Source organism: Clinocottus analis, unplaced genomic scaffold (genome assembly GCF_023055335.1).
Source record: "Clinocottus analis isolate CAN_PGR_092001 unplaced genomic scaffold, fCliAna1.0.p SCAF_17, whole genome shotgun sequence".
NCBI lineage: Eukaryota > Metazoa > Chordata > Actinopteri > Perciformes > Cottidae > Clinocottus > Clinocottus analis.
Genome location: NW_027175898.1, coordinates 17,606,866 through 17,633,154, shown reverse-complemented (window position 1 = coordinate 17,633,154; position 26,289 = coordinate 17,606,866). Strand labels below are relative to the sequence as shown.

At 47.9% G+C, this 26,289-nt stretch overlaps 4 protein-coding genes across 6 annotated transcripts; 3 read left to right on the top strand and 1 right to left on the bottom strand.

Annotated features, from left to right (window-relative positions):
• Positions 1 to 963: 963 nt before the first annotated feature.
• Positions 964 to 10,221, bottom strand: LOC137787627 (alpha-2-antiplasmin-like). 2 transcript variants are annotated; one of them, XM_068580258.1, is made up of 13 exons: positions 9,748 to 10,221; positions 9,509 to 9,666; positions 9,047 to 9,315; positions 7,207 to 7,360; positions 5,853 to 5,966; positions 4,662 to 4,720; positions 4,317 to 4,557; positions 3,599 to 3,742; positions 3,468 to 3,510; positions 2,748 to 2,893; positions 1,846 to 1,988; positions 1,526 to 1,730; positions 964 to 1,423 (listed from the first exon to the last, which is right to left on the bottom strand). In XM_068580258.1, the coding sequence occupies exons 6-13, from the start codon at positions 4,707 to 4,709 to the stop codon at positions 1,014 to 1,016; spliced, it is 1,380 nt and encodes a 459-aa protein (XP_068436359.1). In that variant the 5' UTR covers positions 4,710 to 4,720; positions 5,853 to 5,966; positions 7,207 to 7,360; positions 9,047 to 9,315; positions 9,509 to 9,666; positions 9,748 to 10,221; the 3' UTR covers positions 964 to 1,013. The 2 variants fall into 2 exon arrangements, with proteins under 2 accessions (XP_068436359.1, XP_068436361.1); XM_068580260.1 differs by lacking the exons at positions 9,047 to 9,315; positions 9,509 to 9,666; positions 9,748 to 10,221 and adding an exon at positions 8,539 to 8,589.
• LOC137787852 (Na(+)/citrate cotransporter-like) lies at positions 8,653 to 24,713 on the top strand (the record flags this gene model as incomplete). Its single annotated transcript, XM_068580587.1, has 14 exons — positions 8,653 to 8,739; positions 9,029 to 9,157; positions 9,494 to 9,630; positions 9,897 to 10,141; positions 10,653 to 10,790; positions 11,086 to 11,272; positions 11,355 to 11,477; positions 11,572 to 11,784; positions 13,433 to 13,521; positions 13,847 to 13,968; positions 14,236 to 14,397; positions 14,504 to 14,641; positions 15,269 to 15,379; positions 24,639 to 24,713. Coding segments are annotated over exons 1-14 (1,956 nt in total), but the record flags the coding sequence as incomplete, so codon positions are not given.
• On the top strand, positions 16,926 to 19,066 carry med31 (mediator complex subunit 31). Its single transcript, XM_068580738.1, has 4 exons — positions 16,926 to 17,051; positions 17,516 to 17,590; positions 17,677 to 17,773; positions 18,393 to 19,066. The coding sequence occupies exons 1-4, from the start codon at positions 17,042 to 17,044 to the stop codon at positions 18,595 to 18,597; spliced, it is 387 nt and encodes a 128-aa protein (XP_068436839.1). The 5' UTR covers positions 16,926 to 17,041; the 3' UTR covers positions 18,598 to 19,066.
• LOC137787899 (uncharacterized) lies at positions 19,534 to 23,524 on the top strand. Of its 2 annotated transcripts, none has more exons than XM_068580661.1 (9): positions 19,534 to 19,719; positions 20,136 to 20,383; positions 20,745 to 20,883; positions 21,024 to 21,172; positions 21,273 to 21,325; positions 21,705 to 21,829; positions 22,000 to 22,107; positions 22,354 to 22,563; positions 22,859 to 23,524. In XM_068580661.1, the coding sequence occupies exons 2-9, from the start codon at positions 20,196 to 20,198 to the stop codon at positions 23,180 to 23,182; spliced, it is 1,296 nt and encodes a 431-aa protein (XP_068436762.1). In that variant the 5' UTR covers positions 19,534 to 19,719; positions 20,136 to 20,195; the 3' UTR covers positions 23,183 to 23,524. The 2 variants fall into 2 exon arrangements, with proteins under 2 accessions (XP_068436762.1, XP_068436761.1); XM_068580660.1 differs by having other exon boundaries at positions 22,853 to 23,524.
• Positions 24,714 to 26,289: the final 1,576 nt, after the last annotated feature.

Below are 26,289 nucleotides of genomic sequence, written 5' to 3'. Positions count from 1 at the left end.
AAAAAAATTCGCAAAAAAAATTAATTCGCAAAAAAAAAATCATTCTAAAAAAACCCCTGGGCTCACTGGGCTGTCGACCCACTCACACACTAACAGGAGGTCACGTGAGGACACTGAGGTGAGATGACATCATATTGCTCTGTTGTCAACATTATTTTAAATGGAGCAGCATTTTGCGTAGCTAACGTTAGCTAACATAGCATCAGGTGCATGTACCGTTAGCCGCAGTGGGCTAACGGTACATGCAGCAGAAAGTTGGGCAGCATGTCAACAGCAGCCTCCATGTTGTTTAACAACAGAGAGCTTTTTTAAACTTAGAGCAACATTTTATGATATAACAAAAAATTTGCTCGGGTAAAAAAGACACAAATCTCCCTCCATAGCGGCCGCTGCTGCCAACAGAGCAGACCAGAGACAGAAGCTGCTCTTTCCTCCATGAGGCATTGTTTAGATTCATCAATTATTGTTTTATTCCCTCAGGAGTTTTATCATTTATAGTCAAACAGAGTTCACACAGACTTAAGAACCCAAAAGAACCTCAGGAACCCAAAAGGCTTCCGGGCCGTCCTGAAGGTTCTTGATCTCTGACAACTTCAGGAACTGAAAGTGACTCGAAGGGTTAATGAACTTCCTCCAACCAAAGTTTTATTTACTGAATGTCAAATGAAATAAAACTCATCTGCAAAGAAGAAAAAAACTTCATAACACTTCATTAATGTAAATAATCTCTGTGTGTGTGTGTGTGTGTGTGTGTGTGTGTGTGTGTGTGTGTGTGAGTGTGTGTGTGTGTATTTTTAAACATTTTAATCAGAAACATATTTTCAATTTGTTGACTTTTTCATCTCATTTTTGTATTTTCCAGAAACAGTTTAAAATGGATCTGAGCGTCATGGCGTCAATGTTCTCATCTGAATCTCAAGCGTATTTCACATGAATGGTAAAATGGTAAAACGTAATCTCTTAGTTCGGATGTAAAGCTTCCGGCCGGCTGCAGTCGTCTGGTTTCTCCTCGTCTACTCCGTCTTCCCGTCCTCGCAGTGCAGCTGCTGCTTCCCACCAGCGGGGGCGCTGTCTGTGTCTGTTTCCTCGTCGACGACCGTCAGAGGCCGGACGCTGGCGGTGCAGTTGTCGAGGGGGGCGTCGTTGAGGAAGGGGTTGTGGTCGGGGGCGTGGTCGGGGGCGGGGTTAGTGACCACGCCCATGAAGAGCGGCGCCAGCGAGGCGTCGTCCACGAGGGCGAACAGGAAGGGCGAGTTGACGGAGAAGAGGGAGACGGAGCGCATGGAGGTCACGGCCGTGGTGGCGGACGCCTCCACGCCTTCCTCGCTCAGCTCCAAGGCGCTGGCGTGGCGGACGGCCGTCACCGCCAGAGGCCGGTCCGAGATCCCAGAGAGGTCCGGACCCGAGAACAGAGACTCCAGGCCTGACGGGAAGAACAGAGAATGTAACGACGACAGGAAAGATGATTTAGACAAAAGTTTCCTTGAGCGGCCGCGCAGTTTGTCCAAGGAGCTGGTTTCCTCACCTATGCTGGACAGCGCCTCCTGGAGCTCCTGGCGGTACTGCAGCTTCACCTTGGGTAAGTTGACCTGCATCGTTTTCTCCTGAGGTAAACGTCTGTAAAGGTCCGAGATGTTCAGTTTGGGGAGCAGAGACAACACGTTTCCTCTGCCGGACAGCGGCATGACGACTAAGAAGCTGGTGTTTCCCTTGAAAGGAAAACTGGCAACCTGGAAATAAAACACAGTACCTTGAATTACCACGAGGCATAAAAAGACTCATGACTTCTTTAAACCTGGAGGCCACATCCGGATATGAAAAGTGCCGTCGCTGATCATCTGTTACCTGAGCTTCCAGCTCGGGGTCGTCCAGCAGACGCAGAGGATACTGAGCAGACTTCATCATGTCCACCGGGACGGAGTTCTGGCTGTCCAGGTAGAAGACTCCTTTAGAGGTCACCAGAGGGTCAAAGCGAGTCTGCCATTCACCTGACAAACACAAGAAGGAACCATTGAGGGAAAGATCGGCGTTCTTGTTTTTGACAACCTGAATTTACCAGCCACCCGGCTCTGACTTTGCATTTGAAGAAGTGAAGTAATACTTCATGAAAAGCCCCAGTATCTTAACGGAATTTCATAAAACCACCATGTCCATGGTCAGAGTCGCAGCCAGGGACTCTTGGTAAAGGCTGATGGGCAGAACCTCCCTCGTGTGGAGGACTTCATCTTGGGCTCTTATCCCCGAGAGTTGATCGAAGGGATTGTGAGACTGGCTGCTGGTTCAGGACCAGCGGTTGCAGTTGGCTTTGGGTGTCGGTTAGGTTTTATAGACTGCAATAAAATAAGGATCTTCCAAGGCATCAGTACACTGTGCAAGGAATCCGGCTTCGCTGAACAAAAGACAAGGAGGAGGTCATCGCCTCAAGTATTCAGCAGCTGCTCTGCAACGGAAGCGATGAAGTGGTTCAGGCACCTGGTTAGGGTCGTCCTTTGGAGGATCTGGATATAGACTGGACCAATGTCATACCACAAATAGCCTGGGGTGGTAATCAGGAATCCTCTACGGAGGCCAGTTTTTGTCTCTGATCTGAGCCAGCTGCTCCGCTCACCTGCTCCAACCTTTTGGTAAATGAACCAAATGGAAACCAGAGTGCTTCGGACGTCAGAAGCTTTTTCCTGTTGTCTCCAAATTGAGTCTGTGAAAGCAGACATCAGCACACTGAGGAGCCTTCTGGAGGGTTGGTTTACCTTTGAAGTGCACGGCATTCATGAGCATGAGCACCACGTCATGAGGAATACTTTCCAGGAAGTCGAGGATGTGACCGTCGGTGGCGTTCTCCACCCACTGGTTGACCTCGTCCACAGAGACCAGAGGGGCCGGGGAGGATTTGTACCTGAACAGGAAACAAACGCAACAAACATGAAACAGGAGAGGTTGTAGAAATGTAAGAAAACATATTAATTATTTGAATTATTACTGTGTTTACATATGTAATCACCCAACATCTTGAGAACATGACCACATGGTGGCAGTTGGTCCTCAACCCTCGTCTAGCTTCAGAAATCTGGCCAGTTTCTATCTTTCAGGCCTTTCCGCTCATGACCAGCAGCCGTCACTAGAAAGCTTTCCCACCAGAGGATCATGTGACAACCTCCCCACAGCTGCTCCCCATCCACCCAGTAGCTCCAGTACATGGAGCTCTTCCTGCTGCTGGGGCCACTTTGGTCCCCAAAGGTGCCCAACAGTTTGTGCACCACTTGACTAAATAAAGACTCCATTGAAACTCTGTGGCGAACCATCATTAATTGAGAGTTTATAAGAAGTGTATATAGTCATTGAAGCGTCACCCGGTCGCCCTCTGCTGGTCAGGAGAGAGAATGCAGGTTTTAACTTTACAGAATAAACTCTTTATGTCTCAGTAAATCTGGACTGTGTCTCCTGATGAAAAGTGACTGTGTTCTTGATACCTGGCCAGAGAGTCCTCAACAAAAGACAACTTCACGTCAAATCCTGGAAGAAAGACAGAGCGAATGTTTAGAGGCGTATGAGACGAGAAGTACGCCGATCGTCATCGACAAACCGTCACCGCCTCGCACACCTGGCCTCAGGTACATGCGGGTTGCCACCTCCAGCGACGTGTCGCTGAACTGGGACAGAAGGCCTCCCAGTATGTGATGGTAACACGGCAGGTTGAGAGCGTGGAGGCTCTCCAGCAGCAGCTTCTCCGTCTCATTGCGAGCACCTGAGAGAGAAACACTGTTGGTCTCTTTGCTCCTCTGTGTTTTACAAACATTTACAAAGTATTTCAAGAGCTCGCGAATTAATCTTAAATCTCTATCGGATCCTCGAGCTGAAGAAGTTTCATTATGAAACTGGTTTGCTTTTTTAGAAAACTCCATTTGAGCTTGAACTTGATGAAATATTGATGCAATGAGACAATAACCCTAAAGACTCAATTTAACTGTGAAGACACAGTTTACTTTGATTTAAAAACATGTTTTTGTGCTGGCTGTTAGAACTAGCACTGTACACAAGTTAGCGTGCCATTAGCGTGCCGTTAGCGAGCCGTTAGCGTGCCGTTAGCGAGCCGTTAGCGTGCCGTTAGCGAGCCGTTAGCGTGCCGTTAGCTCATTAATCGGAAAGTACAGCTGAGGCTGAAAGATTTTGATTTTTAATTTGCAGCGTTATGAATTTAAGTGGCTCTTATGGATTGAATCTCTTTCTCCTTTATTTACCGATGTCTATGTTTGGAATGCACGAATGGAAAAAAGCATCTAATCCTCCCCATAAAGGGAGGAAATGAAGCAGCGACTGACCCAGGGTCAGCTGGGCGAGGGCCAAGGCCACGCTGAGAGGCGACAGGACGACGTTCGGCTGCTGCGAGCCGCTAAGAAGCTTCTGCAGGAGCCGTGAACCCAGCCGCTCCACGGCGCCCCCTACCGCCCTGCCGTCCTCGGGGCTGAGCAGCCGTCCTCCTCCGCAGCCGGACGCCTCCTCAACCGCCTCCTCCTCTTCGGCTGCGAGCCCGGAGACATCGGGAGCCGGAGCGAGATCCTCCTGCAGGCGAGGAGGACAGACTGTCTGAAGCGTGCGGAGAAGACCGACAGCAGGTTAAGGTTTCCCTGAGGAGCTGAGGAGCTTCACTACAGCGAGGGCCTTACGGTCAGTACGGCACAGCAGAGACCAAGCAAGAGAAGAAGAAGCTTCATGTCCAAACAACCTGGAAACACAGAGAGACGTCGTCAAACACAAAGTGAGTATACACGTGGACGTATGATGAGTAGTATACACACGGTACACTTGAGTAGTATACACACGGTACACATGAGTAGTATACACACGGTACACATGAGTAGTATACACACGGTACACATGAGTAGTATACACACGGTACACATGAGTAGTATACACACGGTACAAATAATGAGTAGTATACACACGGTACACATGAGTAGTATACACACGGTACACTTGAGTAGTATACACACGGTACACATGAGTAGTATACACACGGTACACATGAGTAGTATACACATGGTACACATGAGTAGTATACACATGGTACAAATAATGAGTAGTATACACATGGTACATGTAATGAGTACTTAATTACATGAGATGTATTGAATTTGCAGAAAGCGTTCAGAAAACGGGCCGATGACCACCTGACCAGAGAACTCTCTTGTCACCAGGATGTAGACCGTGAGGTATTTCCCAACTGGACCGTCCAACTCAGAGCAACTCTCAGCTCACGTTCCCGCTCTGACGTTATGTTTCTGAACACCTCGGCCCTTCAGCCTCTTTTGAGCCTTTTTTCTTGTTTCTCCAGAATCAGACAAACGTCTCTGCGAGGGTCTGATTCATTGATGCGCATCGTCCAATAAGGGCATCGATACGCGCCATCTGGACCGATATCGCGCGGTTTGCGTTGAATACACGGCGGGCAGCGACCAGGTGTCCTTCAGGCGAGCTCAGGCGGTGTTGCAGTGAAACGAGGACGCGTCAGATCACCAACGAGGGTTTTCGTGGGTGGATCTCGTCGCTCTGGAGTCAGTCGAGGTTTCAGGTGTTTACCAGCAGACTGAAGGTTACGGCTTCAGCTGCGACGCACTAAATACACACAACACAGAACACACTGAAGCTCATGAACCGCTTGACTCGCACGGTGACGCTCGGCTGCACGGCGTGGAGCCGAGGCCGTGCAGAGCAGCATCGACCCTTCAAAGCTCGACGTCTTTGGCTTTGGACCGATCGTTTCTTTAAGCAGCTCTGAAACCGATCAAACTTCTGTCCGGACGCCGATCGGTAACCAAAAAGAGTCTCGCGGCGACTTCACAGACGTCTGAACTCACCTGGCTCGTGTCCGATGAGCAGGCAGACGCCGAGGAACCAAACAGGTCAAAGATGATGAAATAAGAGTCCAGACAGATGTGTTGGACCTTCTGTCGGCTGCACGGCGAGTGGATCTGGACTCAAACACAGACCCCCCTCCTGTTAATGATCAACCTGTGTGATCTCTGCAGAACGTCAGAATAAAGAGACGGAGTGACGCAACAGAAGCTCTGCTGGTTCAGCTGTGACGGCCGTTTGGAGAACGAGACTATGAACTTAACTCAGGCTAAGATAAAGTAATCTGGACTAAAGTAATTTAAATGAATCAACAATAAACTAAACAACAATGCTAAAGAAACTAGAGTAGTTTAAACTGATTAACGAGCAGCAGCTTCACACTTTTAAAGGCTCAGAGTTTGAAGTGGCCTCGTGCGCTGCACACACACACATCAGCACACACACACACACACACACACATACACACACACACACACACACACACACACACACACACACACACACACACACACACACACACACATCAGCACACAGCGTGGGAGTGTGTTTGTTTTGTTCTGACTGTTTGGTTCCAGCTTTACGCCCCCGCAGGCAAACAGGAGCCACCACATGAGACTCACTGGGACTCAGTAAGACTCACTGGGACTCACTGGGACTCTCTGGGACTCAGTGAGACTCACTGGGACTCTCTGGGACTCAGTAGGACTCAGTGAGACTCAGTGAGACTCAGTAGGACTCACTGGGACTCACTGGGACTCTCTGGGACTCAGTAGGACTCACTGGGACTCACTGGGAGTTACATGACTCAGCAGTCTTGACCTCAACCCTCTAGCGGTGTCCCTCATGGTACGCTCACACATGACTGGAGTGTTCGAGCTGTTGCATTGTGGGTATTCTAGAGCTGGGGTGATTTGGGGTGAAAGTACTGGGGGGGGGGGGGGGGGGGGGCGTGTTGAACTATCACCGTGGTTACCAAGGTCCTCCCACAAACTCTGCTGCCGGACTTCCAGGAATAACAATACACACACACACACACACACACACACATACACACACACACACACACACACACACACATACACACATACACACACACACACACACACACACTCACACACACACACACACACACACTCACACTCACACACACACACTCACACACACACACACACTCACACACACACACTCACACACACACACACACTCACACACACACACACACACATACACACACACACACACACACACACACACACACACACTCACACACACACACACACACATACACACACACACATACACACACACACACACACACACACACTCACACACACACACACACACACACACACACACTCCTGTAGAATGGTTTCCCTGCAGGTCATCAGCTGGTTTTCTTCATGAGTTCTTCCTGCGTCCTCTGGGGGCAGCAGAGAGGATCCTCCAGCTGAAGCGTAATGATCTCCAGGACCTCCTGGTGGTTCAACATGTGGACTGCAACACCGTGACCCTGAGAAACATAGTAGTATTAATACTAATACTACTTTTAGTCATAATATTAGTATTAATATTAATATTAGTTATAATATTAGTATTAATATTAATATCACTATTAGTTATAATATTAGTATTAATATTAATACTAATACTACTATTAGTCATAATATTAGTATTAATATTAATATTACTATTAGTTATAATATTAGTATTAATATTAATATCACTATTAGTTATAATATTAGTATTAATATTAATACTAATACTACTATTAGTCATAATATTAGTATTAATATTAATATCACTATTAGTCATAATATTAGTTTTAATATTAATATTAGTTATAATATTAGTATTAATATTAATACTAATATTACTTTTAGTCATAATATTAGTATTAATATCACTATTAGTCATAATATTAGTATTAATATTAGTTATACTATTAGTAGTAATATTAATATTAATATCACTATTAGTCATAATATTAGTATTAATATTAATATTAGTTATAATATTAGTATTAATATTAATATTAGTCATAATATTAGTATTAATATTAGTGTTAGTTTGACCTGATAAAGTCAGGACACAGAGTTGTTTCTCCGTCACATGAAGCTTCCTGGTTCGTCCACATTCATAAAACCTCGTTACACATTAAGTACAGAAGCTCCAGAACATCTCATTACCCAGCATGCACCAGTGAGACAACGCTTTGACATTAAATATTACCCAGCATGCACCAGTGAGACAACGCTTTGGCATTAAATATTACCCAGCATGCACCAGTGAGACAACGCTTTGGCATTAAATATTACCCAGCATGCACCAGTGAGACAACGCTTTGACATTAAATATTACCCAGCATGCACCAGTGAGACAACGCTTTGACATTAAATAATTATTTATTTTTTTACCTGAACTTTCAGAACAAACTGAACTTCAAATGATTTGTTGAATTAGTGAAGAAAGATAAAGAAAAGTGACGTAAACAAGAGACTTCCTCTTCTGTGTTTACTCTGTGTGCAGGGTCAGTGTGTGTGTGTGTGTGTGTGTGTGTGTGTGTGTGTGTGTGTGTGTGTGTGTGTGTGTGTGTGTGTGTGTAAGTTAATATTTAGTGTGAAGTGAGCGAGCCGCATCAGACGGTGAGCCATGAAGAGACAGACGAGTCTTGTGGACGTTGTTCCTGACCCTCAGAGTTAACCTTCTTCTTCTTCTTCTTCTTCTTCTTCTTCTTCTTCTTCTTCTTCTTCTTCTTCTTCTTCTTCTTCTTCTTCGTCACCGTGTTCTTCCTCTGTGGTGAACATGCTGCAGCAGGTCTGGAGGTTGAGGGGCGTCATCGTCCTCGTCTGCAGCCCGTTCATCCTGCTGCCGCTCGCCCTGAGCACCACGGTGAGACAGTTCACTGACCAGCTAACCAACCAGTTCACTAACCAGCTAACTAACTTGTTCACTAATCAACTAACTAACCAGTTCACTAACCTGGTCACTGACCAGCTAACTATTCAGTTGAGGGAACAGATGACAATGTTGCACTAAATTCAGACGAAACATGGCTATTGTGGCTATGCACCCTCTGTTTGATATCAACCTGTGTGTGTGTGTGTGTGTGTGTGTGTGTGTGTGTGTGTGTGTGTGTGTGTGTGTGTGTGTGTGTGTGTGTGTGTGTGTGTGTGTGCAGGAAGCTGCCTGTGCTTACGTCATCGCCCTCATGGCGGTGTACTGGTGCACAGAGGTTTTGCCGCTGGCGGTGACGGCGCTGCTGCCGACCATCCTGTTCCCCGTGCTCGGCATCATGGAGTCCAAAGACGTGAGACACACACACACACACACACACACACACACACACACACACACACACACACACACACACACACACACACACACACACACACACACACACATAAGATGATCTTGTTTGCTCCTCCTGAACGGAGCAAGAGGAACGTTGTTCTTTTGGTTTAGTGACTGCAGCAGGAAACAGAAACACAAATGAAAGAGTGACGTCGGTCACGAGGAGATCTCAACCGGCTAAAGTACCCATCATGCCCTCTGGGGGTTCGTCCAACACGCAGAGGCACCTATAGGCTGTAGGTTACTGATGTTCTCACAGCCAAAGGGCTCCTTCATGTGTGTTGCTGCTCAGGTGTGCATGCAGTACCTGAAGGACACCAACATGCTGTTTGTTGGGGGGCTGATGATGGCCGTCGCCGTGGAGCAGTGGAACCTCCACAAGCGCATCGCGCTCCGAGTCCTGCTGCTCGTTGGAGTCCGACCCGCCCTGTGAGTACCCGCCCTCCTGCCCTGTGGTACAGACTTCTATACAACCAGAGGAGTCGCCCCCTGGTGGTCAGACAAGATCATTTAGGTTCAGGACACTTCAGAACTGGAGGTTTCTACCTGTCTGGCTCTTACTATTCCTCAGGCTTGTGTCAATGTGCGTTGGGCAACGGGTTGACGTCCTCTTGATCCCTCTGGTTGCATTCGTTGATGGGTTGTTGAAGTTGTCGTCACATCTTTGATGCTCTGCTCTGTCTTTGTCTCTCCAGGTTGATGCTGGGCTTCATGGGAGTGACGGCCTTTCTGTCCATGTGGATCAGCAACACGGCCACCACCGCCATGATGGTCCCGATCGTGCAGGCCGTCCTGGAGCAGCTGCACGGCAGCGTAGACCCTGAACCCTCCTCCTGCTCCTCCTCCGAGACCCAGAGAGCGAGCGGCAACCTAACCCGGGAACAGAAGGAGAAAACCTGCAATGTTCTGCCCTTCGCTGATGGGAACGCTCTGGAGAACGGTACGATTGATCCACCACGTTAAAGCTGCTGGATCCACAAAGGTCAGACTGCTGTAGAAGAACCCCTCCCATGATTGATCCTGAAGCGTAGAATGACTGTAGGACCAAATGTTTACAGCAAACCATCTGGAATCAGAGGCTCACCAGTGTTTGTTGGGTCCATTTCCTGGAGCACATTAGGTCCGTACATCTCATCCAGTACTTGTTGAGATGTGTCGGTCGGGATCAAAGCTGTCATTTGTTGAGCTAAACTGAGAGAACGAGGGCAAAGTTCCTTGGGAACCTGGTCAATCAGTGAGTCATTTGGAGCTTGATTGTCTCCAGTTATTGTTTTGCAAAGTTACAAATGTGTCAGATCCCACAGGGTGCGAGGGGAAAGAGTGTTTAAAACGGTATTTCAAACTTCTTGTGTCCGAACTTGTAAATCATTAAGTGTAAAAGACTGTGGACCCAGGAGGCCTCCGAGTCTTTCTTCAGTCTGACGTCTGAACTTCCGGATGTTTCCTCCCAGGTCTGAATGGGGAAACCTTCTCACGACGATCCTCAGAGAAATCCAACAACACGTCCTCTGACGGTCATGTGGACGGACGGGAGATCGTCAAGCCGACGCCTCGAGACAAACCTCCACCCGACGGCACCACCAGCGGACATGACGGGTCCGCGGAGGAGATCCACTGCGGTACAGACGTCACGAGATACAGATTAAATTCCTCCTTCCAAAGACTCGTTGGTTTTCTGTTCCCTTCAATTAAATATGGAGATACATCTCCTTTAAAAGTGTTGAAGCGGGAAAAGTGCTGGATCTTTAATCATAACCGAGTGATGTCGTAATCTGAACTAAACTAGATTGTTGTTCATATTTGTCCTTAACCACACTGTCATGTCAAGCACTGGTTCTCCATTTAAAACAATGTTCACATGGAGCGTAACGCGTTCATGTTCACCAGCTGTCGAGTCCGTGGAGATCGTCTGCTGCCGGATGGAGTTGGAGGAGCTGAGCCACGAAGAAGAGGAGAAGAGGAAGCTGAGCAAAGGACTCCTGCTGTGTGTGTGCTACTCCGCCAGCATCGGAGGCATCGCCACCCTGACCGGCACCGGACCCAACCTGGTTCTGATGGGCCAGATGAGCCAGTAGGAGCTGCAACACACAAACACAGACCCTCCGTTACACTTGTGCGTCTGCTGCCCGTCTGATGGACGTTTCTCTCTCCAGACTTTTCCCTCGGAACGGCGACGTGATCAACTTTGCGTCCTGGTTCGCGTTCGCCTCCCCCACCATGCTGCTGATGCTGACGCTGGCCTGGTTCTGGCTGCAGTTCCTCTACGTCGGCTGCAAGTGAGTTCGCTTCGCCAAAACAACCCAAATTCACAGAACTTTGACGTACGGATCCCGAAAAAGTACCGAAAGACTTTTAACTCTTCTGCCGCAGCCTGCGCAGGACGTGGGGCTGCGGGGCGGCGCCGTCGGAGAAGGAGCGAGCGGCGTACCGAGTGATCCAGGACGAACATCGGCGTCTGGGACCGGTGACTTACGGAGAGGTCAGCGTCCTGGCGCTCCTCATCCTCATGGTGGTGCTGTGGTTCACAAGAGACCCGCGCTTCATGGACGGCTGGGCCACCCACGTCTTCAACGCCAAGGCCGAGTGAGTCCACCCAACAGACTCCAGCACCGTGACGTTCAACAGTCGTGTTGTTTTCAGGTTCAGGTCCTGATCTTAAATTCTACATGTTGTATGAATATAGACAGAGACTGCCCTCTGTTGGTCAAAACTGGATATTATAAATGTACTTTAGCTACCAGGCTGATCTGGAGACGTATATATCGACCATCTAGTATTGGTGAGAACCGATAGGCCATCAATTAGCCTCATTGATTGCTAATGCTAATTGCTAGCACATACCTGACACGTGAACTCAAATAGACACGTTTTTAAGAGTTAATACTGCATTTTGTCACCGTGACAACCTGTTACAGCCTCGATGAACACCGTCGTTAGTCCTGGAGTTCCACAAGGTTCTGTGCTTGGACCCATGTTATTCACTTATATAGGCCTCCGTTAGGCAATATTATGGGGAAACACTCCATAGACGTTCATTGTTATGCAGATGATACTCAACTGTATCCGTCCAGTACGACAGGTGAAATCCACCAGGTCACTGAACTTCGACCCGTTTCTCCAACGAGCAGCGAATCAGAGAGCTGGATCCTCCTTAGAGCAGGTCTGAGGTCAGCGCTGCAGGAAGGAAGACCACGCTCACAGTGACCTCACCGGCAGGTCACATGACCAGCTCAGGACCTCACCGGCAGGTCACATGACCAGCTCAGGACCTCACCGGCAGGTCACATGACCAGCTCAGGACCTCACCAGGGATCTGTTTGTCCTCGCGGATGTTTTTGTCCCGTTGACAAAACATCATTTCTCAGAAGAGCAAAATAAAAAGTTTTATTTAGAAGGAGATCAAAGGTCCATCTGGACTTTAGTCACATTGAGTCACTTGTTCTTTTTTCTAATTTATTTATTTATTTAATCAACGCGAACATTTTTGTTTTGTCTAAATCAAAGAAAACCACAAACAGTTAAATCTAGTTTTGACTGGTTTTGATCCTTCACAACGCTAACGCTAACATTAGCTTATCACCAGTGAACCCGCTCACTTCAACTGAAGATGTCGACATGTTTCCTGGTTGCAGGTCGATAGCGACGCTCTGACATCCTGTCAGGGCAGGGTTCAACTTTCACCTCCAGCCCAAACCCTGAAGAACAGAATGATGCTGCTCTGAGTCACATGACCTCTATCGGCCCGTTGCCCCTCCCCCTTATTCAGATCTATTGATTACTTATGTACGCTTGCAACCAGAAGAGTCACCTGAAGGGTTCTCTGTTCTCTACCTGTTCATGTTCTCTGTTCTCTACCTGTTCAGGTTCTCTGTTCTCTACCTGTTCAGGTTCTCTGTTCTCTACCTGTTCAGGTTCTCTGTTCTCTACCTGTTCAGGTTCTCTGTTCTCTACCTGTTCATGTTCTCTGTTCTCTACCTGTTCATGTTCTCTGTTCTCTACCTGTTCAGGTTCTCTGTTCTCTACCTGTTCAGGTTCTCTGTTTACTCTCTGGTGAAATCTTCATTCATGAACTGGAGCTGGTTTTGCGTCATGTGACCTGGTGCAGAGGTCAGAGGTCACCTGGCACTGTGAGGAGGAGCCGACGTGATGTTATTGAACAAAACAGCTTCAGTCAACATTCGTTGTTGTTCAGTTTTCTTTGCAACACGATGAGTGAAACTTTGTTCTGCAGGTTCGTCTCTGACGCCACCGTCGCTCTGTTTGTCTCTGTGCTGCTGTTTGTTCTTCCTGCTGAGCCGCTGTGCTGGAGGACACACACAGGTAGCACACACACACACACACACACACACACACACACACACACAGGTAGCACACACACACACACACACACACACACACACACAGGTAGCACACACACACACACACACACACACACACACACACACAGGTAGCACACACACACACACACACACACATACACACACACACACACACACACACACACACACACACACACAGGTAGCACACACACACACACACACACACACACACACAGGTAGCACACACACACACACACACACACACACACACACACACACACAGGTAACACACACATAGGTAACACACATTATTTGTGTCCAATCAGAGCCCCCGGTGTCCCGAGGCCCCGCCCCCGCGCTGCTCACCTGGCAGGTGGCTCAGCAGAAGATGCCCTGGAACATCGTGCTGCTGCTGGGAGGCGGCTTCGCTCTGGCCAAAGGCAGCGAGGCGAGTCACACACACCTGACCTGTGTGTGTGTGTGTGTGTGTGTGTGTGTGTGTGTGTGTGTGTCGACTGAACACCTGTAACACACACTCTATCTGTGTGACTTCAATGAAGTCACAAGAGAAGGACGCCATTTTGAAAATATATTTAGTGTAATGTGTGTGTGTGTGTGTGTGTGTGTGTGTGTGTGTGTGTGTGTGTGTGTGTGTGTGTATGTGTGTGTGTGTGTGTGTGTGTGTGTGTGTGTGTGTGTGTGTGTGTGTGTGCAGGACTCGGGGCTCTCTCTCTGGCTCGGGGCTCAGTTGACCCCCCTCCACTCGCTGCCCCCCTCCCTGGTCTCCATGGTGATCTGCCTCCTGGTGGCGACCTTCACCGAGTGCGCCAGCAACGTCGCCACGGCGACGCTGTTCCTCCCCATCCTGGCCTCCATGGTAACGGAGAAACGTCCACGCCGAAACGTGAACTTTTCATTCTTTGGATGAAAACAAGAATGTAGTTTCTCTCAGCAACTGACAGCGTCTGTGTTTCACGGTTCAGTGTCAGTCCAGCGGGCTGAACCCTCTGTACCTCATGCTGCCCTGCTGCCTCAGCGCCTCCTGCGCCTTCATGCTGCCCGTGGCCACGCCCCCCAACGCCATCGCCTTCTCCTACGGGGTCCTCAAGGTGTCCGACATGGTGAGAGTGTCCACAGCGAGCTGCATCCTCTCTGCTGACCACCAGGGGGCGACTCCTCTGGTTGTATAGAAGTCTATGCTTCACGTGTTAAAGCTGCATCCTCTCTCCTGACCACCAGGGGGCGACTCCTCTGGTTGTATAGAAGTCTATGCTTCATGTGTTAAAGCTGCATCCTCTCTGCTGACCACCAGGGGGCGAGTCCTCTGGTTGTATAGAAGTCTATGCTTCATGTGTTAAAGCTGCATCCTCTCTGCTGACCACCAGGGGGCGACTCCTCTGGTTGTATAGAAGTCCATGCTTCATGTGTTAAAGCTGCATTCTCTCTCCTGACCACCAGGGGGCGACTCCTCTGGTTGTATAGAAGTCTATGCTTCATGTGTTAAAGCTGCATTCTCTCTCCTGACCACCAGGGGGCGACTCCTCTGGTTGTATAGAAGTCCATGCTTCATGTGTTAAAGCTGCATTCTCTCTCCTGACCACCAGGGGGCGACTCCTCTGGTTGTATAGAAGTCTATGCTTCATGTGTTAAAGCTGCATCCTCTCTGCTGACCACCAGGGGGCGACTCCTCTGGTTGTATAGAAGTCCATGCTTCATGTGTTAGAGCTCCTCCTCTGCGCCCCCTGCAGGTTAAAACCGGCGTGGTGATGAACGTCATCGGGATCGGCTGCATCAGTCTGGCCATCAACAGCTGGGGTTACGTCATCTTCGGTCTGGACTCGTTTCCTTCGTGGGCGAACGCCACAGCGCCCGCGTAGCGCCGACCTCGACCCACCGCCACAACCGCCATACCTCAGCCTGTGACTCCTGGTTCTGGTTCTAGTTCCGATGCTGGTTGTGGTACTGGTGCTGGTTCTGGTTCAAGTTCCGGTGCTGGTTCTGGTTCTAGTTCTGGTTCTGGTGCTGGTTCTGGTTCTGGTGCTGATGCTGGTTCTGGTTCTGGTTCCGATGCTGGTTCTGGTGCTAGTTCTGGTTCTGGTTCTAGTTCCGGTGCTGGTTCTGGTTCAAGTTCTGGTGCTGGTTCTGGTTCAAGTTCCGGTGCTGGTTCTGGTTCTGGTTCCGATGCTGGTTCTGGTGCTGGTTCTGGTTCTGGTGCTGATGCTGGTTCTGGTTCTAGTCCTGATGCTGATTCTGGTGCTGGTTCTGGTTCTAGTTCTAGTTCCGATGCTGGTTCTGGTTCAAGTGCTGGCTCTGGTGATGGTTCTGGTTCAGGTGCTGGTTCCGATGCTGGTTCTGGTTCTAGTTCTAGTTCTGGTGCTGGTTCTGGTTCTAGTCCTGATGCTGGTTCTGGTTTGGTGCTGGTTCTGGTTGTAGTTCCGATACTGGTTCTGGTGCTGGTTATGTTGCTGGTTCTGGTGCTGGTTTTGGTTCTAGTCCTGATTCTGGTTCTGGTTCTGATGCTGGTTCTGGTTCTGGTTAAGATAATCTCAAGCAGGTGTTTCAAAATAAAAGCTCTGCATTTAGAACAGGAGGTTGTAACTTGTTATTTGAGCTGCTTGAGAGACTTTTATTTTTTAACCATTTGTGATGGAAGCGTATCATAAACTAATAGATGTTCAATAATGAATCAATGCTGTGAAACAATTATTCTGAATTCATGACACAAGGAAAATATATTATGATAAAATATTAAAATATGCTTTTGAAACAAGAAAAGTAGAAATATAAATATAAGATGAATGATATCTGAGTGACTCTTTGAAATAACAGTTAATATTATAACAGTAATGATTATTAATGATGATTTCATATTAGTATGAATTGTTCTTTGGTGGTGATTTTATTTCCAGAAGTTGTTTTCTGTTTTGTAATAACTGAGAATTATATTTAGTATTTAGAAAATATCCAGTTTGTTTTCTATTTAAATGTCTGAGTTTTATTTTATGTGAATACAAAAATTAATGTGTGACAACAAACCTTTGATTGTGTGAATAAAGATGCAAATGATTTAATGTGATAAGAAACTTTTTGTTCAGATAAATAAACGCTTTCAACAGGATGTAAACGAGTTCAAAGCATGAATATGAATCCAGAAACATCAGTTAGAAAAGTATTACATGAGTATTTTCACAGTACTTTAGTACTTGTACTGCAGTAAAGTTGCGTTCGACATGAACGCAGACAAAAGATGTGTTGTGTTTTGTGTGCTATTAATGTGTTATGTTTATGTTCAAACCTGTTTAATCTGTGAACTATTGTTGTTAAATGTCTCTCTCTATCGGCCACGACGCGAACAGCAGCTGCCGTAAACCGCCGTAAAATATCACAAACAGAAGACTGCTTTCCGGCATTTCACAGCTCGGCGATTAAAAAGCCACCAAGACGCTCAGAGGTTCATTTGTTTGTTTGTTGAACAGTTTATATTTTCATCACTTTCTGCTGGTTTACGGTCCGCCGCCGCCATGGAAACAGGTTTGATGCAGATTGTATTTAATATATGTTATTGTCTAAATTGTCCTTTTTGCTTGTTCGCTATTCAGAACTACGTCAGTAAATAAAGCAGTTTAGGAGAATCGTGTTTATCGTCAGAGATGTGTGTTTCTGAGCGTCACGGGGGAAATGTCATGAAGAACTGAGACTGACTCTTCTCTTCGGCTAACATTCAGTTTACCGATATATTAAATATAATAGTTTCACTGAGTCGTGATGACGTGCTTCCGGTATTCAGCCGATGAACGCCGCTGCGTAAAATTGCTTTATTTTTGAATGGAGTCTGGATTCTTATGATGTTTGAAGTAAATTATTCTCATTTGATTTGACTCTGAACTGGATAATAAAGTTTTAACAACTAACGTTATCTCACTGTTGTTGTTGTTGTTGTTGTTGTTGTTGTTTTTGTGGTTGTTGTTGTTGTGGTTGTGGTGGTGGCGGTACAGAGGAGCAGGCCAGGAACCGGTTCCAGTCGGAGCTGGAGTTCATCCAGTGTTTGGCCAACCCCAACTACCTGAACTGTGAGTGATGCGTTTATACCTGTTTAATGTGCGTGATGATGATGATGATGATGATGATGATGATGATGTGTACTTCCTGTCTGCAGTCCTGGCCCAGAGAGGCTTCCTGAGAGAGCGGCCCTTCATCAACTACCTGAAGTACCTTCTGTACTGGAAGGAGCCCGAGTACGCCAAGTTCCTCAAGTAGGTTGTTGTTGTTGTTGCTGCAGGTACCCTCACTGCCTGCTCATGTTGTTGTTGTTGTTGTTGTTGTTGTTGTTGTTGTTGCTGCAGGTACCCTCACTGCCTGCTCATGTTGTTGTTGTTGTTGTTGTTGTTGTTGTTGTTGCTGCAGGTACCCTCACTGCCTGCACATGTTGTTGTTGTTGTTGTTGTTGTTGTTGTTGTTGCTGCAGGTACCCTCACTGCCTGCTCATGTTGTTGTTGTTGTTGTTGTTGTTGTTGCTGCAGGTACCCTCACTGCCTGCACATGTTGTTGTTGTTGTTGTTGCTGCTGCAGGTACCCTCACTGCCTGCACATGTTGTTGTTGTTGTTGTTGTTGTTGCTGCAGGTACCCTCACTGCCTGCTCATGTTGTTGTTGTTGTTGTTGTTGTTGCTGCAGGTACCCTCACTGCCTGCTCATGTTGTTGTTGTTGTTGTTGTTGCTGCTGCAGGTACCCTCACTGCCTGCTCATGTTGTTGTTGTTGTTGTTGTTGTTGCTGCAGGTACCCTCACTGCCTGCTCATGTTGTTGTTGTTGTTGTTGCTGCAGGTACCCTCACTGCCCGCTCATGTTGTTGTTGTTGTTGTTGTTGCTGCAGGTACCCTCACTGCCTGCACATGCTGGAGCTGCTGCAGTACGAGCACTTCAGGAAGGAGCTGGTGAACGCTCAGTGCACAAAGTTCATTGACGAGCAGCAGCTGCTGCACTGGCAGCACTACAGCAGGAAGCGCAGCCGGCTGCAGCAGGCGCTGGCCGAGCAGCCGCCGCAGCAGCCGCCGCACGGCAACGCCGCCGCCAAGTGACCGGGCCACCGGCGGGTTGTCAGGGGTCACCAGAGGTCATCAGGGGTCACCATGGGTCACCCAAGAGACGCCTGGGACGGACAATGTGCTTTTTCAGTTTCACATGAAGTGAACAAAGTAACGTGGAGACGAACACGATAAGAAATGTTTCCTTTTATTTCTGAACATTTGAAAATAGCAAAACTTTCAGAATAAATCTTGTTTTCTGTTTTTTTCAGCCGTCAGGCATCGTTTTTTATTTCGTCCACTGAGTTTGTTTTTTCAACTTTATTCCGTGAAAAATGACTTTCATGGGATGTTTATTAATAATGAGACGTTCAGACATGTTTCAGTTTAAGCTCTTTGTTGTAAAGAGTTTAAAGTTGTTATTAAAAGCTCATGTTCCAGTCAGACGTGATGATCCAGTGTTGTTTAATGATTAAATACATTGCCTTTTGTTTTTAATAAAATGTCATATTTGAATCTTCAACCTTTTCTTTGATTTGATATTTTATATATATATATATATATATATATATATATATATATATATATATATATATATATATATATATATATATATATATATATATATATATATATATATGAATGAATGAATGAATGAATGAATAGAGTCTTTTACCCAACATGCAAAGGGACACACATCTACAATCTACAATCACTTTTAGAAAATATATAAAATGGAGAATATTTTCTGTTGTATTAATATAGAATGAATACAGAATTACAAAAATGAATATGACATTTATAAATGTGCTGATTATTTCCCATCATGTGTTTATATGTTAGCTGTGCAGGCCAACGGAGAGGCTTCAATATATGAATTGTGACAACTTTAACGTTCACTCGTTTAAAATTAGAAGCGACGCCGCTTTTATACTGAAGGAATCTGGTAGGAAGTCGTTGAAGTGACGTCACCCGAACAGTCAGGACGCGGAAGTGTTCTCTACACCTCTGCTGCTGGTTCTGGATGAAGCGGAGTTACGCAAATCTCCGCCCCCCGTCGTAAAATGTGTGTTGACCGATTCCGTCAATATTGAACTTTGACGGCAGCCGACAGACGAAAGCTGGACGGACGACGACCGACGAAGTCTCCGGTGACTGTTGACGTCTTCATTATTGGTGATTACTTCCATTTTATGCGTATGAAAGTGTCCATTTAAAAGACAAAAGTTACCTTAAAACTAGCTAGCTCCGGTATATGATAAGTGATGACCCAGCATGCAACGCGGTCAGCTTTTAGTTTAAACTAGTCATGTCTCCCTGTGACGCGTTATCAAAATAATAATACACATATCGCAACATATCGCAACAACAACATATCGCAACAACAATTATATATATATATATATATATATATATATATATATATATATATATATATATACACACACAAACAAAAGAAAATATCCTTTTGTTTTTGTTAAAACTAAATATATTTGTTCTCATATATTATATAATTGTGAGGAAGCGCGTGATGGTGAGAAGACCTTTAGTCCTGGTCCTCCATCAGTAATCTAGACGGTATGTTTTTGCAGTATTTTGGACCAATAACCAGTGAACGTGCCGAGCGTCTCCTCGTCTTCGTCAGGAGGAAGATGGCCCCCCTGCGGCGCGTGGCCGTGGTCGGCGCCGGGGCGGCGGGTCTCTGTGCCGCCAAACACATCCTGTCCCGCCTGGACCGCTTCGCCCCGCCGGTGGTGTTCGAGATTGGAGACTCAGTCGGCGGCACCTGGTGCTACGAGGAGCGGGCCGGGGCCCGCAGCAGCATGTACAGGGACCTCAGGTGGGTCACTGGTACTGGGCCTGGGTCACTAGTTAATGGGCCTGAGTCACTGGTTACTGGGCCTGGGTCACTAGTTAATGGGCCTGGGTCACTGGTTACTGGGCCTGGGTCACTGGTTACTGGGCCTGGGTCACTAGTTATTGGGCCTGGGTCACTAGTTAATGGGCCTGAGTCACTGGTTACTGGGCCTGGGTCACTAGTTAATGGGCCTGGGTCACTGGTTACTGGGCCTGGGTCACTGGTTATTTAAACCAGTTATTGGTTGTAGAGTACGTCTACTCTGTAGTGTTAGTACCTTTACTGTAACAGAGTACTTCTACTCTGTGGTGTTAGTACCTTTACTCTGAAGTACTCCCAACAGGACCAACCTTCCCAAGGAGGTGATGATGTTCCCAGACTTCCCCTTCGAGTCCCAGCTGAGCAGCTTCCTGCCCCACCAGGAGGTCCAGAGGTACCTGGAGAAGTACTGCCAAAAGTACAACGTCCTGCCTCACATCCGGGTGAGTTACCTTGTTCCTGTACTACACCTCAGAGGTACATGTTGTACTTGTTCCTGTACTACACCTCAGAGGTACATGTTGTACTTGTTGCTGTACTACACCTCAGAGGTACATGTTGTACTTGTTTTACTGTTTGTCAGTTCAACACAATGGTGGAACAGGTGAAGCCCGTTGTCACACAGAAGGAGGAAGAGGAGGAAGAGGAGGAGACGACGTGGGAGGTGACATCATCCGACCCTTCAGGTCGCCAAACAACAGAAGCCTTCGACTCGGTCTTCGTCTGTTCGGGGTGAGAAGTAACCATCTGTTTATATTTATAAATACACATGATCTGTGTTGTTACTTCCTGGTGTCACGACGCTGCTGATGCAACGTTGTTGGTGTTGAAGGCACTACTCCGACCCTCACGTCCCTCACATCCCGGGGATGGACCGCTTCAAAGGTGCGTTCATGAACGTTAGACCTCTGATCATGTGACTTCTTAAACAACCAATCAGTGTTTAGACCAACAGGAGGAGAGCTAGTAACGTTAGCAGCACCGCTAACGGAGAACCAGCAGAAGGAGAGCTAGTAAAGTTAGCAGCACCGCTAACGGAGAACCAGTGTAGGTTCCCTCCTCTTACATTATGATGTGTTCAGGCTCTGCTCAGTGAAAAAGAGTACTGGCATTTAGTAGTTTTTAAGCAGTTTACATCAAATTAGTATAATTTCCCATATTAAATCCTCTTTAAAGTCCAGTTTCTACATGTTTATGAAGAATTTTGGTTCCTTACTGCTCCCAGTCTTTGTGCTAAGCTAGGCTAACCCTCTCTGGTACATAGGGACGGTGCTCCACAGTCACTCGTACAAGTGTGCCGAGCCGTTCTCGGGTCAGTCGGTGGTGGTTCTGGGAGCCAGAGCCTCAGGGCTGGACATCTCCATCGAACTGGCTGGAGTCGGTGCTCAGGTAACACAGATGCCTTGTGGGTATTAGTAAAAATAAATAAGATCACCTGAGATTACTACAACTGGACCATAAAAAAATGTATGTTATACATATTTTCATCTGTAGTTGTTATCTGCATAAACTAGTTGACCCAAGCTATCCCGTGTGTACTACCCCCCCCCACTCTCCAGGTGACTCTGAGCCACGGCCAGCCCCCCCTCACCTGTGCTCTACCTGCTGGCATTCATCAGTCCAGCCCTGTGGTGTCTGTGGAGGAGGACGGCAGCCTTCGCCTCCAGGTCCTAAAGCCCATCATATTAAATAATGTGAAATTATCCAAACATCGACCAAAGTTATGAAACATTTCTGAGTAAAGACGTTCTGGCCCTTAAACCTGGATCAGCCTGAGCAGCCGTTCTGGGTCGAGTTCTGGTTTTGGTTCTGGTTCCGGTTGCAGTTTTGGTTCCGGTTCCGGTTACAGTTCGGTTCTGGTTCTGGTTCTGGTTACAGTTTGAGAGGTCCAGTGAGGTTCTTGTGTGTTGCAGGACGGGTCCACGGTCGCCGCTGAGGTGCTGATGTTCTGCACCGGCTACAGGTACCGGTTCCCTTTCCTGGACGGGCCTCAGCTGGGCCTGCAGGTGGAGGACCAGCTGGTGGCGCCGCTGTACCGCTTCCTGATGCCGCCGGCCTTCCCCTCGCTCTTCTTCATCGGCGTGTGCAAACTCATCTGCCCCTTCCCCAACTTCCACTGCCAGGTGGGTCAGCGCCGACTGCAGGAGCCCAACAAAGTACACAGTTATACATATATATATATATATATATATGTGTATATATATATATATATATATATATATATATATATATATATATATATATATGTGTATATATATATATATATATATATATATGTATATGTATATGTATATGTATATGTATATATATATATATATATATATATATATATATATATATATATATATATATATATGAGAATGAGGAGCATAAGAAAAGAGCTCATACTAATGTGTACCTAACCGGCCCCAGGTGCAGTTCTCTCTGGCCGTGCTGGACGGCTCCGTCTCGTTGCCGCCTCGCGCCCAACGGGAGGCCGAGGCCCGGCGGGCGCTGCGTGAGAAGGAGGAGCGAGGCGTCCAGCGGCGCCACCTGCTGGTGCTGCAGGACGATCAGTGGGAGTACTACGCAGCGCTGGCTCGCGCCGCCGGCTTCCCGCCGCTGGCGCCCGCCGTGCGCAGCTTGTACGAAGAGGTGTGGCGGCGGCGGAGAGAAGACTCCCAGAGCTACCGGGGACGCAACTACCGGATGATCGGGGACGAGCGGTGGGAGCAGGTCGATGGTCACGTGAACAGTTCATAAAGTTTATAATGTTTATACAGTTTGTACAGTTTATAAAGTTTGGCTTCATGCGAGAAATGAAACAGTTCACAAAAGTTAAAGTCCTGCAGAAGCTTCCTGTTCTCCTAAAAAAACAAGATGGCGACGGACAAAACGTCGAACTGGAGGCTCATGGGTAGTATTTAGATTAAAATCATGTAAACAAGTTTTTGTTTCGACTCAACAGTTTTGTGTGTGTGTGTGTGTGTGTGTGTGTGTGTGTGTGTGTGTGTGATGAACGAGAACACGGTCAGCTAACGTCGACAGACTTTAATTCAGATATTTTACCACAAAACGTCAAAATGCACAAAAACAAAGACTGAGCTCAGCAGCAGCATTAGCAGCAGCAGCATTAGCAGCAGCAGCATTAGCATTAGCAGCAGCATTAGCATTAGCAGCAGCAGCAGCTTGATGCATCCAAACAGTAACATGGTGACGTGACATAAAGGGAGGAACACTAAACATTAATTACATGTTTACTTTCTCATCTTTGTTTAATGTGTTTTTCAGGTGAAAATTTAAAATAAAGACAAAATTAATAATAAAAAATACAGAATTTCTCTCAATTAATCCATAATTTATTGTTCTTGTTTTTAATGTTTTACTATTTATTTATGATCATGATCATGAAGATTAATTTATAGGGCCTTTCTAACATGAAGGTGGAAATAATTTATATAGTTTAAAAAAGTTATCGCAAAGTTAATAGTTATTAACATGTAAAATTATGACATGAGATCTGAATTTAAAGGAACAAATGAAAACATATTTAATTTAATTATTAAAAAAAAGAATAAAACTATTTATTTTTATCTGTAGTCAAACTAGTTATTGCAAACTTGTTGACTCAAATTACTTTATTTTTAACTAATTGTGTCATTAGTTTACATCATTATTAGTTTACATAATTTTTAGTTTACATTATTATTAGATTTTGCTTTTTGGGGGGAAATGCTTTAAATTTTCAAATAAAACCAAAATGCCACAAATAAAACGTCCTCACACAAATACTGCAACACAAACACATTTAAATAACCTTTTCTTCTTCTGTGGTGGTTAATGGCACCAATCAGCTGTTCACATATATTATAATATTCACGCAACAGCGGTGGAAGGAAACGCCTCGTGCAACTTCCTGTTCAGGTCTTTCATGGGCGGAGCCTCCTAGAGGACGACCCTGGAGGACTTGGACTCGTTCTCCCCGTGCACCACCCGCTCCACGTGATCCGCCGCCTCCTGGTCGTCGTCTCCCGCGCCGTCTTTCTTCAGGATCTTCAGCGGCCACCAGAGGGAGCCGCCCCGGCGGTCCCGGCGGACGCCGTGTCCCGCCGGCCAGCAGCAGCAGCAGCAGGGGGCGCCCTTGTCCCCTGTCAGGAAGTACAGCAGCGCGTTGAGCCAGGCGTTGCAGGACGCCAGCGGCCGCGTGACCTTGTAGCAGATGGAGACGGTCTTCATGACGTCGCAGCCGCCGACCTTTCCGCGCCGCAGCAGCAGGAACAGCGTCCGCGTCACGTGGAAGGGCAGGAAGCAGAGCGCGAACAGCAGCGTGATGGTCACGATGGTCTTGATGGATTTCCGCCGCCGCCGGATGTAGTGCGAGTACTGCGATCCGGAGATGGAGACCGAGGTCCTCTCCCGGTCTCTGAGGCCCTCCGGCGCCGTCCCGTCCCCCGCCGGGCCGTCCTCCCCGCCGCCCTCCACCGAGCCGCGGGGCGAGCGCATGGTCCGAAAGATGGTCCTGACCACCTGGGAGTAGCACCAGGCGATGATGACGAAGGGCACGAAGAAGCCCAGCAGATGGAGGACGATGCCGTATGGGACGTAGTCGGCGAACTCTTCGTCGATGGCGTCGTCCCAGCAGTTCGTGTATCCGCCGCCGCCGTCCTCCTCCGCCTGAGATGCCGTGCCGTTCCCGCCTGCCCTCGCTCCACTGACCCCGTTGCCCCGCCGGACGTATCCCGTTTGGGCGAACCGGAAAATGGGGCAGGTGAGGATGAAGACCACCGCCCACACAAGCGCACAGGTGCCCTTCACCACCCGCTTGCTCTCCAGGGTGATGGTCCTCATCGGGTGGCAGATGCCCAGGTACCTGTTGGACGCACAGGCCACAGGTGAGAGTCGAACCAAGTCCGAACCCTCGAGGATCTTCGGAGCTCTAAGGATCCGTCAAGCGTCCAGAGAGAGAAAGCCCCGCCCCCTTAGGTCGTAGTTTTGGAGCCATAAATAGACTTAATAATGGCTCCAAACTACCAAAAAAAGGCACACAAAAAAGGCTTTGCCTCTCTGGACGCTTGACGGATCCTTAGAGCTCCGAAGATCGAAGCTCGATGTGGAGCTGCGTTCTTTGAGGTTATCTTGTGGCATCGGCAAGGAGCAGCTGTCCTACCTACCTGTGCACGGAGATGCAGGTGAGGAAGAAGATGGAGCAGTAGAGGTTGAAGTAGAAGAGGAAGCGGACGAGGCGGCACATGAAGTCGCCGAACACCCAGCGGTCCCTCAGCACGTAGCTGGCCACCAGGAAGGGCAGCGACAGGCCGTACATGAGGTCGGTGGTGGCCAGGTTCATCATGTAGATCAGGGAGGTGTTCCAGCGCCGCCCGCCGCCGCCGCAGCAGCCGCCGTGGTGGCGGCAGGAGCGCAGCAGCACCACCGAGTTGAGCGTGAGGCTGAAGACGAAGGTCAGCGAGTAGCAGACGGGCAGGAAGACGTACTTGTAGGACTCGTCGATGCTGCAGGACGCCGGAGGGACGGCCGGGGCGGGAAAGCCGCCAGAGCCGTTGGGGTGGTCGCTCGCCGCCAAGCCGACGTCCGGAGTGGAGAGTTGGCTCAACCCCATAGTGGACCCGTGGAGGCTACTGGAAGGGTTCGGGTTCGTCTGGCGTCATCTCGGCTCCTTCGGGCCTCACCGAGGCATCCTTCCTTCGTCCTTCGCTCGTCCTTCCTTCGTCCTTCCTTCGTCCTTCCTTCGTCCTTCGCTCGTCCTTCCTTCGTCCTTCCCTCGTCCTTCCCTCGCCCTTCCCTCGTCCTTCCTTCGTCCTTCCCTCCTGTCGATCCGGCTCGCCTCAGTCCATCCTCGCCGGCCTCTGAGC

What these genes read in the sequence shown, in the direction of transcription:
- LOC137787899 (XM_068580660.1), top strand. Translation starts at nt 20,196, where the DNA reads ATGGCCCCCCTGCGGCGCGTGGCCGTGGTCGGCGCCGGGGCGGCGGGT. An exon ending in ACGTCCTGCCTCACATCCGG is followed by an intron (nt 20,884 to 21,023) that starts GTGAGTTACCTT and finishes ACTGTTTGTCAG; the next exon opens with TTCAACACAATGGTGGAACA. An exon ending in TCGGTCTTCGTCTGTTCGGG is followed by an intron (nt 21,173 to 21,272) that starts GTGAGAAGTAAC and finishes TTGGTGTTGAAG; the next exon opens with GCACTACTCCGACCCTCACG.
- med31 (XM_068580738.1), top strand. An exon ending in CAACCCCAACTACCTGAACT is followed by an intron (nt 17,591 to 17,676) that starts GTGAGTGATGCG and finishes TCCTGTCTGCAG; the next exon opens with TCCTGGCCCAGAGAGGCTTC. An exon ending in GAGTACGCCAAGTTCCTCAA is followed by an intron (nt 17,774 to 18,392) that starts GTAGGTTGTTGT and finishes TTGTTGCTGCAG; the next exon opens with GTACCCTCACTGCCTGCACA.
- LOC137787627 (XM_068580258.1), bottom strand. Translation starts at nt 4,709, where the DNA reads ATGAAGCTTCTTCTTCTCTTGCTTGGTCTCTGCTGTGCCGTACTGACC. An exon ending in TCTGCTGTGCCGTACTGACC is followed by an intron (nt 4,558 to 4,661) that starts GTAAGGCCCTCG and finishes CCTCGCCTGCAG; the next exon opens with GAGGATCTCGCTCCGGCTCC. An exon ending in GAATGCCGTGCACTTCAAAG is followed by an intron (nt 1,989 to 2,747) that starts GTAAACCAACCC and finishes TGTGTTTGTCAG; the next exon opens with GTGAATGGCAGACTCGCTTT.